The 12,986-nt window shown below is 46.5% G+C and overlaps 1 protein-coding gene across 1 annotated transcript in view; it reads left to right on the top strand.

Annotated features, from left to right (window-relative positions):
- LOC123171099 (photosystem II CP47 reaction center protein) overlaps nucleotides 1-11,976 on the top strand; it is a 36,373-nt gene extending 24,397 nt beyond the window's left edge. Inside the window, exon 3 of the mRNA XM_044588744.1 lies at nucleotides 11,840-11,976. Within this exon, the coding sequence (XP_044444679.1) occupies nucleotides 11,840-11,976 (137 nt within the window). The remainder of the gene's footprint in view (nucleotides 1-11,839) is intronic.
- Nucleotides 11,977-12,986: the final 1,010 nt, after the last annotated feature.

The following is a 12,986-nucleotide window of genomic DNA, read 5'->3' as shown; positions in this document are numbered from 1 at the left end:
GTTAATGTGAGGTTCATAATCCTCTTCCTTTGGGGGAGATAGTCTAGCACGTGGCGACACTTCATAAACGACATCCCAACCTTTCAGATTTGGATTAGTTTGGCAGGCCCACGGTAGATAGAATACTTGGGTCGCCTGTTGAGCCGTAATATAGACATCGGGAACATCTAAATGGGTGCTTTGTTTGATTTCAATTAGCCCTATATGTTCATGAGTCCTTCTAGTCTCCTTCGGCTGAAACCAATAACATTTGAATACTACGACATTTGGTCGGTTTTCACCATAGAATAGAAGTTCATAAATTGCTTCAACTCTCCCATAATACTCGGTACCTCCTTCGCCGATAGCAGATACACAACAATTTGTAGACTTTCGGTCGACCATAGGTAGCTCTTTGCCATAGGTACGAAAGCAAATACCCGTTGATGTCGTATTTGTCAAATGAACGGACCTTATAGTCAAAACCATTAGCGACTTGTCTCAATTCGGCGTCCATAGACTCTGAATTAGCCTACAAGTTTAATATGAAAGGATTGTTGCATTAGGCACAAATTAGCGAATGAAATGAAATGGTCTAATAGAAATTACCGTTTGTTTGAACCAAGAGATGAAACAGGGATAGCCGCCTCCTTGCTTTGCGAGAAGCTCATACTCTTCGACGAAATCCTTTTGGATCACCGCTCCATACGAGAATATGGCGACGTATCGACTGTATGAAATATCCAGGAATAAGAGCAGTTCAAAGGAAATAGAAGTTGCGAAACAATGTACCGAGAACTTATTCGATGTACGGCCGCACTTCTGTCAGGTTGTTGAAGATATACAACGAAATGGTCCGCCATTCTTCGTTATCCAAAGATACTGGTTTCGAAGCACTAGCTGGTGTGAGATTCCCTTTGAATAGGCTGAGGTTGGATCCACCCTTTTTAGGGTCGTCAGCATTGTACCGAGGCTTCAGATTATGCAAATGATGATTTTTGGCTTCGTATTGTGCTGTCACGAAGTTTGCCGCCTCCTCAGTGATGAATGCCTCAGCCATCGATGCTTCAATTCTACGTTTATTTTTACATTTTTCTCGAAGCGTCTTCTGCATCCTCTCAGTTGGGTAGCACCAACGATTTTGCACTGGCCCCCCCAATCTTGCCTCGGTCGGGAGATGCAAAATCAAATGCTGCATTGGATTAAAGAAGCCCGGTGGAAAGATTTTCTCTAACTTGCAGATCAACTCCGGCGCCAACTCTTCCATTTCTTCTAGCACGCCAGGAGATAGTTCTTTCGCACAAAGAACACGGAAGAAATAGCCGAGTTTTGCCAGTACTAGCCATTCATCCTCAGGGATGAAGCCACCCAACATCACCGGCATTACCCGCTCAATCCATATGTGCCAATCATGACTCTTCAGACCAAATATCTTCAATTTATCAAGACGTGCTCCCCTCTTTAGATTCGTTGCTTACCCATCAGGGAACATCAACCGCATTTTCACCCACAAGATAATTTCCCTCATAGCTGGCCTTCCAAGATTGAACCATGCCTTTGGCTTCGTCCAGTTTTGCTTTCCTTTTGGTTCTTTAATGTTTTGTAATGGCCTATCACATAGCGCCTCCAGATCGACTCTAGCCTTAGTATTGTCCTTTGACTTCCCATCTATGCCGAACAATGTACCAAAAAGTGCCTCGGCAATATTCTTCTCAGTGTGCATCACGTCGATGTTGTGTGGGCAAAGGAGGTCTTTGAAGTAAGGCAGATCCCATAAGCATGTCTTGTGAGTCCAGGCGTGTTTAGAATTATACCCCTTGAAGTACCCTGGACGCTCTGGATCTGGCTCGAGAGCGTTTAACTGATCCAGGGTCTGTTGGCCTGTCAACGTAGGTGGTGCAGAGTTTTTGACAACTCTACCTCTGATGAAGTTCTTCTTGTCTATCCTGAACTTATGACGAGGATCCAGGAACTGTCTATGCATGTCGAAGCAAGAAAACTTGCGATCGGCCTGAAGCCAATGAAACTCAAGAGCTCCCTTGCATGTGGGGCACGGGAAGCTTCCATGCACACACCAGCCAACGAATAGCGCATACGTCGACAAGTCATGCGTCGAGTACATGTACCAGACACGCATTATGAAGTTCCGTTTGCTATAGGCGTCGTATGTCTTGAACCCATTATCCCAGGCTTCTTGCAATTCGTCCTTAAGCGGTTGCATGTACACATTCATATTTTCCCCCGGATAGTTGGGCCCTGGAATTATCAACGTCAGGAAAATCTTCTTTCTTTGCATAATCTGTCCGGGAGGGAGATTGAGTGGAAAGATGATGAGGACATGACTATCTTGGATACGACCAAAAATATTGCATACATGCATATTTGTCAGGTGATTTCTAGTGCAAATTATTCAATAATCTATTTATGTTATCCATAACAAAAATACTTCACACACTTTTGTGTTTTGTCTAATTGCAGGTGTATGGGACATTTGTACAATCCACATATGAAGATAGGGGAAAAGGAGAAGTTTAGGTTCTGTTCAAAAAGTAGAGTCCAAGTCTCTCACGTTCTGGATTCAGATTCGGACTGCACAAACATACCTGACTCAAAACGACAACAACTTTTTCATACGGACTCCGAATTGGGTGATTCTTTTTTTGTTGGAAAGTAGATTTCGTTCTCTTTCCAACCCAATTGCATTCACCTTTAAATTCGTCCGGAGCGTTGAGATATGGACGAAACAATCTGACGCTGCAGTAGAATCCGAGTCAAACAACAAGTCCAAAGGTGTTGCATCACCTCCACTTGGGCCCATGAGCCTTGTACGACCTAGGGTTGGTTTTAGGCTGCCTTGGGACGTCCTCCCACCTCCTTGGCCTCCACCCCTTGCTCCTATATAAGTAGATCCATCTAGTAGCTTTTTGCTTGGGTTTTGTTTAGATTAAAAGTTCGCCATAGCTGCAACTTCGCGTACTTCGTTTGTGTTCAACGACCAGACAAAGGCGTCACAGAACCCCAACTTCATTAATAAAGCTTTCCTCTTTTATTCGCAATATCCAGATTGCAATCTTAGTTTCTTGCTTGTTCTTCGTTTGCTCGCAGGAAATAGACCCTCGTGGTCAGGTTGATCGTGCTCCGGCGTGGTCAATAACCCCTCGGAAGTTGGTTTAGCGATTGCTAAGGTGCGACATCTTCGCACGTTCGTAGTCGGATCGTCAAAGTCGATTCCCACAGAAAACGATTGCTATCTCATCGAAACATCGGGACACCCTCGCCTCTATCGAGTGGTATCAGTTTTTCAGGTTGCTCGGTGAGAATTTCCAGTTTCCCCTAGATTAGATTTATTTTCTTACCTATTGTCCAAGAAAAAGCCACAAAAAAGTTAGATCTATTCATCCTTTTGTCCAAGCCAGTCTGAGCCTTTGCAATTTTCTTTTCATTGTTTGCATTATTGAATTATCGGTTGCATCGTCGTGTCGAGTTGCTGGTCTTAGGGTCTAGTTCGTTTAGAGTTTCGAGTTCTGTTCACATTAGTCACGTCGCCGCGGCATCGTTATCCCTTCCGCTGTCCACCATACCATCCATCAATTTCCACCACGTGCTACCCATAGTTCATTGTCACAATCATAGTTGAGGTCGTTCACATCTTCGCTTGGTCCAATCTGCATCTTATCTAGTTTGTCTTGGAAAGAGGGAGAGAAAAAAAAGACAGAAAAAGAGAGAAAAAAAAGAAAAAGAAGTCAGAGAAAAAAAAGAGAGAAAGAAAAAGAAAAAAGTGTGAGTAAAAAAAAGAGAGAAGGAAAAAACAAAATTCGGATCTATCTAGACTCAATCTCGTAGTTGAATTCGGATTGGAATCCGTTTTGTACACTGTTCAGTAAAACAGGCATAACTTCCTCACACGAAGTCCGTTTTGGCTCCGCGAGTACTCAAATGAAAGCTAGCGACGAGACGCATCTAAATAGTTGCAGAGACTAGTTCAATATTTGACACCTCAAAATCGTCTTCTAAATAGGTCTTTTTGCCCTCCGAAGTTCGCGGACACAGCTTATTCCAGTTTTTCAAGCCAGTTTCAAAATTCTTTGACTCCTCATATCAACTCGGAATTGAGTGATTTTTTTGCATTGGAAAGCTTGAGTTAGTAGCATTCTTTGACAAAATTTATCAGAAAATTGGCTCAAACTTTTCAAGAGGAAAGTTGGAGAGAGAGTTGTTGTATATCCTGCTTGGCAGTTGTTTTTCATCATTATCTGCCGTTGTGATCTTCACTTATATCTTGCTGTCCAGAGCTACTTAGTATCCTTCATTGATGCTAGTTGTGCTACGCCGTGACCTCATTAGTGTTCTAGGCTCGCGTCTCTAGTCCGGTCTAGCCTAGGACCAGCACAGTACCGTCGTTGAGCGTTTATTCAACATTGCATCTCTGAATTGATTATTGCTAATATTTTGCTACCATATATAGCCAACCCAGCTCCACATATTTCTGCACCATGTATACGTACGTTCCCCTGGCAATCGCTTTACACAACCTTCAGAGTTATTTGACACCGCTGGTTGCCTGTCACTACCTGCTGCTTGGTAAGAACTTGTAAGATATTGATATTTGCTTTACTGTGAGCACTTTACAACCACATCCTAGTAGTTCATAGGAACATTATTCTCGAATTTTGTTTCTTGTTTCTACTAATCATGACAGGTTCCGGAGATAGACGTTCTTGGACGACGGACACATCTTCACCTTCACGAGAGTTGGGACAACACACACAAGCACATGGTCAGGTTATCTCTTTACCGTCATTTGAGGGTAGATTTAATCCTGCTATTTATCTAGCTTGGGAGCTTGAAGTAGAACAAGTTTTTAGTCACCATGACTTTTTTTGAACTTGAGCAAGTACGAGTTGCCACTAGAGCATTTACTAGTTTTGCTTCTGTTGGGTGGGGTGTGCATTGTAAGAAAAACATTGATAACCAACCCACAACTTGGAAAGATTTGAAAGATGTAATGAGACAACAATTTTTCCCTCCTTCGTCGTGAATTGCTTCGCAAATTTGAACAATTTAAACAAGGCAACAACACTGTTCATGCTTACTACCAAGAGTTCAAATCTTATATGCATCATTGTGACATAGAAGAATCTGAGGATGATACAATGAATAGATTTTTTGGTGGTTTGAACCATGATATTCAGGCACGATTTCAGTATATTCCTCGTTGCATTACTGGTATGTATGTTCGTGCTTGTACCTTTGAGAGACAGTTACAGGAGGATGCATTGGGTGACTACAACAACTACTATTCTAGTTCATGCTCACCACCACCGCTTGGTTCCTCCACTGTTGCACCTACTAGAGCAGCCACACCTCAGATTGTGAGCGCGACATCATCTCAAGAGTATGGTACATTGCCATCATCCATACCTACATCAGCTACATCTTTGCGACAAGGTAACTGTAAAGGTATTGATGACATAACGTCACATGAGAATGATGCATGCCTAGTTAACTTGAATACATCATGTGTTGAGTTACCTGTTGATTTGAGCGCATCACCTATTTTAGAGAATCATGTTACTGTCATGAATGCGTCATGTGATCAAACAACTGAAATACCAACAATTTTGAGTGCACACAATGAATTAACTGTTGATGCAAAAGAACCAATGTTTAATCATTTTGATATGACCTCTAATCTTGGTGATGATTCTGTGTCAAATGACTTATTGCATGTTTGCTTATTTAAGCATGTTGTAGCATGTAAATTTGATGCAAGTAAGGTTTATTCACCAATGTTGGGATGGTTTAATGATGAATATTGTCAATCTTTTCATATGAATAAGAGCTTCACTTATATGTGCAAACTGAGTTGCAATACTTTCATGCCTTCTACTTCTTGTGATAATATTTCGGCTTTATATTTCATTGACTATGAAAGTTACTCATGTATACATGTGTCATATGTGCAAAATCCACGGGAAGTAAAAATGGATGACATATACATATACAACATGTACACCTTGTCTCTTTTGTTAGCCACATTTCAGATTAAGCAACGCCGAGGATGGCTTTATTTTCAAGAAGGGGAGGATGATGAGGACATGACTACCTTGGATACGACCAAAAATATGCATGTCAGGTGATTTCTAGTGCAAATTATTCAATAATCTATTTATGTTATCCAGAACAAAAATACTTCACACACTTTTGTGTTTTGTCTAATTGCAGGTGTATGGGACATTTGTACAATCAACATATGAAGATAGGGGAAAAGGAGAAGTTTAGGTTCTGTTCAAAAAGTCCTCTCACGTCACTTTTGGGCCAAGAGAAGATAGAGTCCAAGTCTCTCACGTCCTGGATTCAGATTCAGACTGCACAGACATACCTGACTCAAAACGCTAACAACTTTTTCATACGGACTCCGAATTGGGTGATTCTTTTTTTTGTTGGAAAGTAGATTTCGTCCTATTTCCAATCCAATTGGATTCACCTTTAAATTCGTCCGGACCATCGAGATATGGACGAAACAATCTGAAGCTGCAGCAGAATCTGAGTCAAACAACAAGTCCAAAGGTGTTGCATCACCTCCACTTGGGCCCATGAGCCTTGTACGACCTAGGGTTGGTTTTAGGCTGCCTTGGGACGTCCTCCCACCTCGTTGGCCTCCACCCCTTGCTCCTATATAAGTAGATCCATCTAGTAGCTTTTTGCTTGGGTTTTGTTTGGATTAAAAGTTCGCCATAGCTGCAACTTCGCGTACTTCGTTTGTGTTCAACGACCAGACAAAGGTGTCAGAGAACCCCACCTTCATTAATATAGCTTTCCTATTTTATTCGCAATATCCAGATTGCAATCTTAGTTTCTTGCTTGTTCTTCGTTTGCTCGCAGGAAATAGACCCTCGTGGTCAGGTTGATCGTGCTCCGGCGTGGTCAATAACCCCTCGGAAGTTGGTTTAGCGATTGCTAAGGCGCGACGTCTTCGCACGTTCGTAGTCGGATCGTCAAAGTCGACTCCCACAGAAAACGATTGCTATCTCATCGAAACATCGGGACACACTCGCCTCTATCAAAAGAGAAATACGGTCCAACAACTGTATTGGGCTGCTGTCAGACCAAACACACTGAACCCATCCGTGTTGATGCCGACTCGAGGATACCTCAGATCTGCCGCTTTGTCATCATGTAATTCATCAAACTTCTTCCATGCAACACCATCCGATGTGTGTACCATCATCAGATTCCCATCTGCATCTAGTTCGGTTCTTTTGCCCGTTTTGTGCCATGTCATCTGTCTGGTCGTCTCTTCGACCATGAAAAGACGCTGAAGTCTTGGTACGATTGGCATATACCGAAGAACATTAACGGGGATTTTGGTTTGCGTCTTCTCACCCATACCGTTGTCTACCACAACATACCTGGAAGACTTGCAAATGGGACAATAGTTCAAGTCCGCATAGTCAAGCCTAAATAAGGCACATCCTTTCTCACAGTCATGTATCTTCTCATAGGGCATATTCAGTGCACGGAGGATTTTGTCCGACTGGTACAGGTTTGCAGGCATTACATGGCCTTTGGATAGAAAGCATCCAAATACTGTCATCATTGCGTCGTAGCATTCTCTGCCCAAGTTGAACTGAGCCTTCAGAGCCATTACTTGTGAGATGGCATCCAACTGACAAAGCTCAGTGTGCTCGTGGAGCGTACGTTTTGAAGACTCTAACATTTCATTGAAGGCCTTTGCAGATTCCTCCATCTGCTCGTCCGAATCCCGAGCATCATCCAAGTCTTGCACCATGTTTTCCATCCCGGTACCATGCTCGTCGGTGCGACGACGAACCACCTCAGCTCGGTCACGTTGGGCAGACTCACCATAAAATGTCCACACCGTATAATCGGGCATAAAACCACTCTTCTGCAGATGTTTGCCCATTTCAGCCTCTGTCCTCTTTTCCCAATTGTCGCACCGGAAGCAGGGGCACCAGGTTTTCCTCTGGCCATTTGCAAATGCATCTTGCACAAACCCCTTGGTTTTTGTGAACCATTCAGTGCTCCATTTGTTCTAACTAGTGTGACCGGTGTACATCCACGCACGATCACTCATCTTGACTTTCAGAGCTACTGGACACACAACAAATATATTCATCAGTTGATCTAGTTTGTCAATTTTATTACGTCCATGCAACCTACACTCTAATAGGGAATGATAGGTCCTAATCCCACCCGATTATGTGTAGATTGGGTTCATTTTCCCATGCTATGCTCCGGATCCGACGCAAAATTTTGGCAGCACCTCCCCGTTGTTCTCCTGATACACGTCTCTGCAATAAACAGAGAGGATGTGTACCCGAAGAACAACAGGGAGGCACTGACGAAATTTATGCGTCGGATCCGGAGCAAAGCATATGGGAGAACGAACCCAATCTACACATACTCGGGCTATCCATGGATAGCGTTGGACAATTTGAAAGAATCAGGGTTATAAATATGCAAATGCATGCATATTTATAACTATAACCCTTTCGAATGGGAGACACATATTGGTTACGCATACTGATGATTCAAGACACATATATAGCTAGCTAGCAAGTTTCATCGGCACGAACACCGGAACAGAGCAAATAATTAAGGGGGGAGGAGGACATGTCATTTGTGCTCACCCACGAACGAAGGGGCAGAGCTCGTCAAACGCACGGGCAGCTCGTCGAACACCACACCTCGCAGCGACGAAACAACTGCACATTTAAATCTACCCGATCAACACAATTATATATGATGTTTTTCATAACAAAATTGAAAAATATCTGACCTAACTCATAATTCACAAATATATGACCCCATCGGCCTCTGGTGTCGTGGGTGTCGTGTCGGGGTCGGGGTGCTGTTTCGGGGTCGGGGTGTCGGGGTCGGGGTGCCGTGTCTGGGTCGGGGTGTCGGGGTCGGGCTGTGGTGTCAGGGTGTCGGGGGTTGGGGTCGGGGTGTCGAGCCGGGGTGTCAGGGTGGCGTGTCAGGGTCGGGGTGTCAGGGTGTCAGGGTCGGGGTTGGGGTGTGGGTCGGGGTGTGGTGTCAGGGTGTCGGGGTGTCGGGGTTGGGGTGTCGGATGTCGGGGTCGGGGTGTCAGGGTGTCTTTTTCTTCTTCTTCTTCTTCTTCTTCTTCTTCTTCTTCTTCTTCTTCTTCTTCTTCTTCTTCTTCTTCTTCTTCTTCTTCTTCTTCTTCTTTTTTCCTCTTCTTCTTCTTTTCTTCTTCCTCTTCTCCTCCTCTTCCTCCCTCCTCCTCCTCCTCTTCCTCTTCTGTCTTCCTCTTCTTCTTCTTTTTCTTCTTCTTCTTCTTCTTCTTCTTCTTCTTCTTCTTCTTCTTCTTCTTCTTCTTCTTCTTCTTCTTCTTCTTCTTCTTCTTTTTCTTCATCATCATCATCATCTTCTTCTTCTTCTTCTTTCTTCTTCTCCCTCCTCCTCTTCCTCCCTCCTCCTCCTCCTACTCTTCTTCTTCTTCTAAACTAAAACTAAAACTAATCTAAAATAAACTAAACTAAAACTAAATGTAAAACTATAACTAAAACAGAAACTAAACTAAAAGAAACTAAACTAAAAAAGGGGGGAAGATCACTCACCTGCACAGGATCACCGGTGGAGGAAGCGCGGGGCGGCCGGTGGATGGGAGGGCGGCTGCTGGAGGAGGAGGCGGCGGCGGGTGGGGGCGGCGGCGGTCCGGTGGAGGGGGAGGTCGCGGTGGGACGGGGCGGGGACGGCGACGCTGGGGAGGGGTGGGGCGGCTGGACGGCCGTGGCGCGGCTGGGCGGCGTGGAAGGGGCGGCGGGGGCGCGGTGGATGTCGGGGCGCCGCAGGGGAGAGGTGCGGGGCGAGGGGTGACGTGGCAAGGGGGTGGCGACGGGTGGTGGGGCGACTAGGCAAGGGGCGGCGGGTGGTTGGGGCGACGGGGCGAGGGGCGATGGGTGGGCGGGTGGCGGCGGCAGGTGGTGGGGGCGGCGGCGGGTGGCTGGTGGCGGGGGCGGCGGCTGGTGGCGGTGGTCTCGTCGGGGAGAGATGAGGACAGAAAGAGAGAGAGAGAGGAGGGGGGCGGGGTGGGTAGCCGTTAGTTAGGTTAACTCTTTGCCGTCCGCCCTCCTTTGTCGTCCGCTTTTTTGCTCTTTGCCGTCTGCTAGCAGACGGCAAAGAGGGGGGCCGTTAGGTTTTTTTTCTAAGCAGCTCGTTAGTGGGGCGCACCTCTCTCTTTGCCGTCCGCCCGCTGACAGCAAAGATTCGTTGCCGTCCGCTAGCAGACGGCAAAGAAATGGCTGATGGCAATAAGCGGACGGCAAAGAAATGGCTGATGGCAATAAGCGGACGGCAAAGACCTTTGCCGTCAGCCCGCAGACGGCAAATAAGCTAATTCCAGTAGTGCAATGATATTTAACATTGGAGATCTTGTGTGGCTACACCTTCACAAGGACCGCTTCCCCAACGAACGCTAGTCCAAGCTTCTACCACGAGCCGATGGACCCTATAAGGTGTTCGAACGCTACAACAACGCCTACAAGATCGACATTCCATGCGACAAGTACGATGTGAGCAATATCTTCAACGTCAAGGAGCTTTCTCCTTACCATGGTGATGAAGATTTCGATCCGAGGTCGGATATTTCCGAAGGGGGGGGGGGGGAGATGATGCGGAGCATCCCAAGGTCATCCCCATGGACCTATCATCGTCTCACCAAGTGCCTAGTGGACCCATGACATGAGCACGTGCAAGAGCTCTCGAGACCGAGGTGACATCTCTCCTCTCACAATTCCACTTCGATGCACATGAGACATGGCTACTACCTCAAACGGAGACATTATGCATACTCAGGTACCAAGGAGTTAGCCATGGAGAAGCTAAGGCGCAAGGAGGATCGATGAAGGAAGACATACGCGAAGACGAAGAAGAAAACGACCATGTCTGCACTTGCCTGGACGATCCAGACCTCCGTTCGAATAATCCGGGCCTCGGCTCGGACGATCCGGATAAGTGGGACCGAGACCAACAAGCCTCCCCGCGAAGCCGGACGGTCCGGACCGACGCCCGGATCATCCGGAACCACCCGGACGTCCGGACCACCTCCCGGTCATCCGGACCCCCCTCGATGGCAGCGACACATCCGGACGATCCGGACGGCCGCCCGGATCATCCGGACCCCTCACACCCGGATCATCCGGGCCACCATCCGGATCATCCGGACCACCACCTACGTGTGTGTTTTGGGCCGAAGCCCAAGTAGCCTTTCGCCCCTCTAGCCTATATAAATGACTCCACCTCCACTTTCTAGGGTTAGCATAGGTTTAGCTCAATTTAGAGATAGAGCTTTGCTCATCCTTGTGGTTCTACTCCATCTAGAGATCGCGGCCTCTATGGAGAAGATCCATGCTTGGATTCAAGACCCCTCACGGGAAGACCTTCAAGACCTCCTCACGCAGAAGAACTTGCTACTTGTACCGTCCTTTGTTGATCGTGGATCGTGTGTCTTTTTGTGTTTCGAGGATCTAGCACAGGTGTAATCGAATCTTGTTGGTTTGAGTGTTTTCCCCTCGTGTTCTTCGTGTTCATCGCGGGATCCGCTCCAATCATGAAAGATCAGGCATCTAGGGTTCTACCCTACATCAAAATACCTCAAGGTGGGCGACAACTTGTACCTGTGCATTCCAGGCACGACAAGCATTGGGGGCACCAGTTGAGGGAGAGATTCTGGATGAAGATATCATGGCTACTATCAGGATAAAGATCATCGATGAACCGTGTGCCGGGAGTAGTGTATCCAAAGAAGAGCAACTCCTCCAAGCCATGAGCAGCAACTTCCGACAACTCCAGGCGCTTTTCTGCGGTCGAACAGAGAGCATAGACTCCAAGGCAACAGTTATGGAAGCAACAGAGAAAGACTTTCAGAAGCGTGTTGAGAACACACAAATCTGCTATGCTGAATCTGTCCAAGAGGTGACTAACTTCCGGGAGCATCTGAGCAAAGACTAGGAATATCTCATGTTGGAGAATTCTGATGTGGAAAAGGCACATGATGAGGCCAAACATAGGATAGCAGCAGAGGATGCTGCATTAACTAGGTGAAAGATTGATCTTGATGCCCATGAGGAGGACCTTGCCAAGCGCGAGCCAACACTTGCCACCAAGCTTCACAGCAAGGACGAAGAAATTGAGAAGCTTGCAGCGCAGCAGACCTAGGAGCTGGAGCAGAAGCACAAGGAGGCGCTAGAAGCTCAGTCCATGGAACATGCCAGCAAGCTCAAGCAGGCCGTCAAGAAAGAACTAGAGAGCAAGGTTGCGAAGTTGGAGGCAGATCTTGGGGCCAACAACAAGGAGCTCTAAATGCTCAAAGCTGAGAGATAAAAGACACTCTATGACTTGGCGGAGATGATAACCTCCATATCTCCCAAGAACAAACACCTTGCCGCAGCCAAGGAGTCCATTGCAGATCTCGAGCTGAAGGTGGCGACACATGAGAAGAACCTTGATGAGAGCAGCGCTCACGAGAAGGGCTTGCTCAAGGATCTCCAGAATGAGAAGGACTTGCTCGCCAGTACCGCCGCCACATATAATTATTTTGAGAAGGGCGTGAAGGTCTGCAAAGAGTGCCTTGTCGATGTAGCTCAGAAGCTCACTTCACAATTGGCCAGCATGGGTCTACAGAACTTCAGCTTGTCCGCCAATGATAGGGTGAGCACAAGCGCCAAGCTGACCATGTTCTTTGAGAGTGTTGTCAACGCCCTCAAGAAGATCCAAGACAATCGAGTCGCTTCCCTTGCCGCAGAAGCCTGCAAACTCTGCCAAGATGTCCTCTTGAAGGTGCTCATCAAGGTTGTCTATCGAAACCCAGGCATCACCTTCACCAACGTCCTCGCAACCTTGCCGAAGGATGCTGACACCAAGCTCATTGAAGAGGTTGTCAAGCCAATCGTCGACAAACTGAGCGAGGTGAAGAGGGTTGAAGGCCAGCGCACAGACTAGTTGCCGCGTCTCGTCTTGTC

The sequence above is a fragment of the Triticum aestivum genome, chromosome 7D (genome assembly GCF_018294505.1).
Source record: "Triticum aestivum cultivar Chinese Spring chromosome 7D, IWGSC CS RefSeq v2.1, whole genome shotgun sequence".
In the NCBI taxonomy this organism is placed as follows: domain Eukaryota; kingdom Viridiplantae; phylum Streptophyta; class Magnoliopsida; order Poales; family Poaceae; genus Triticum; species Triticum aestivum.
Note: the sequence above shows the minus strand (reverse complement) of the source record. Positions and strands in the feature narration are given on the sequence as shown.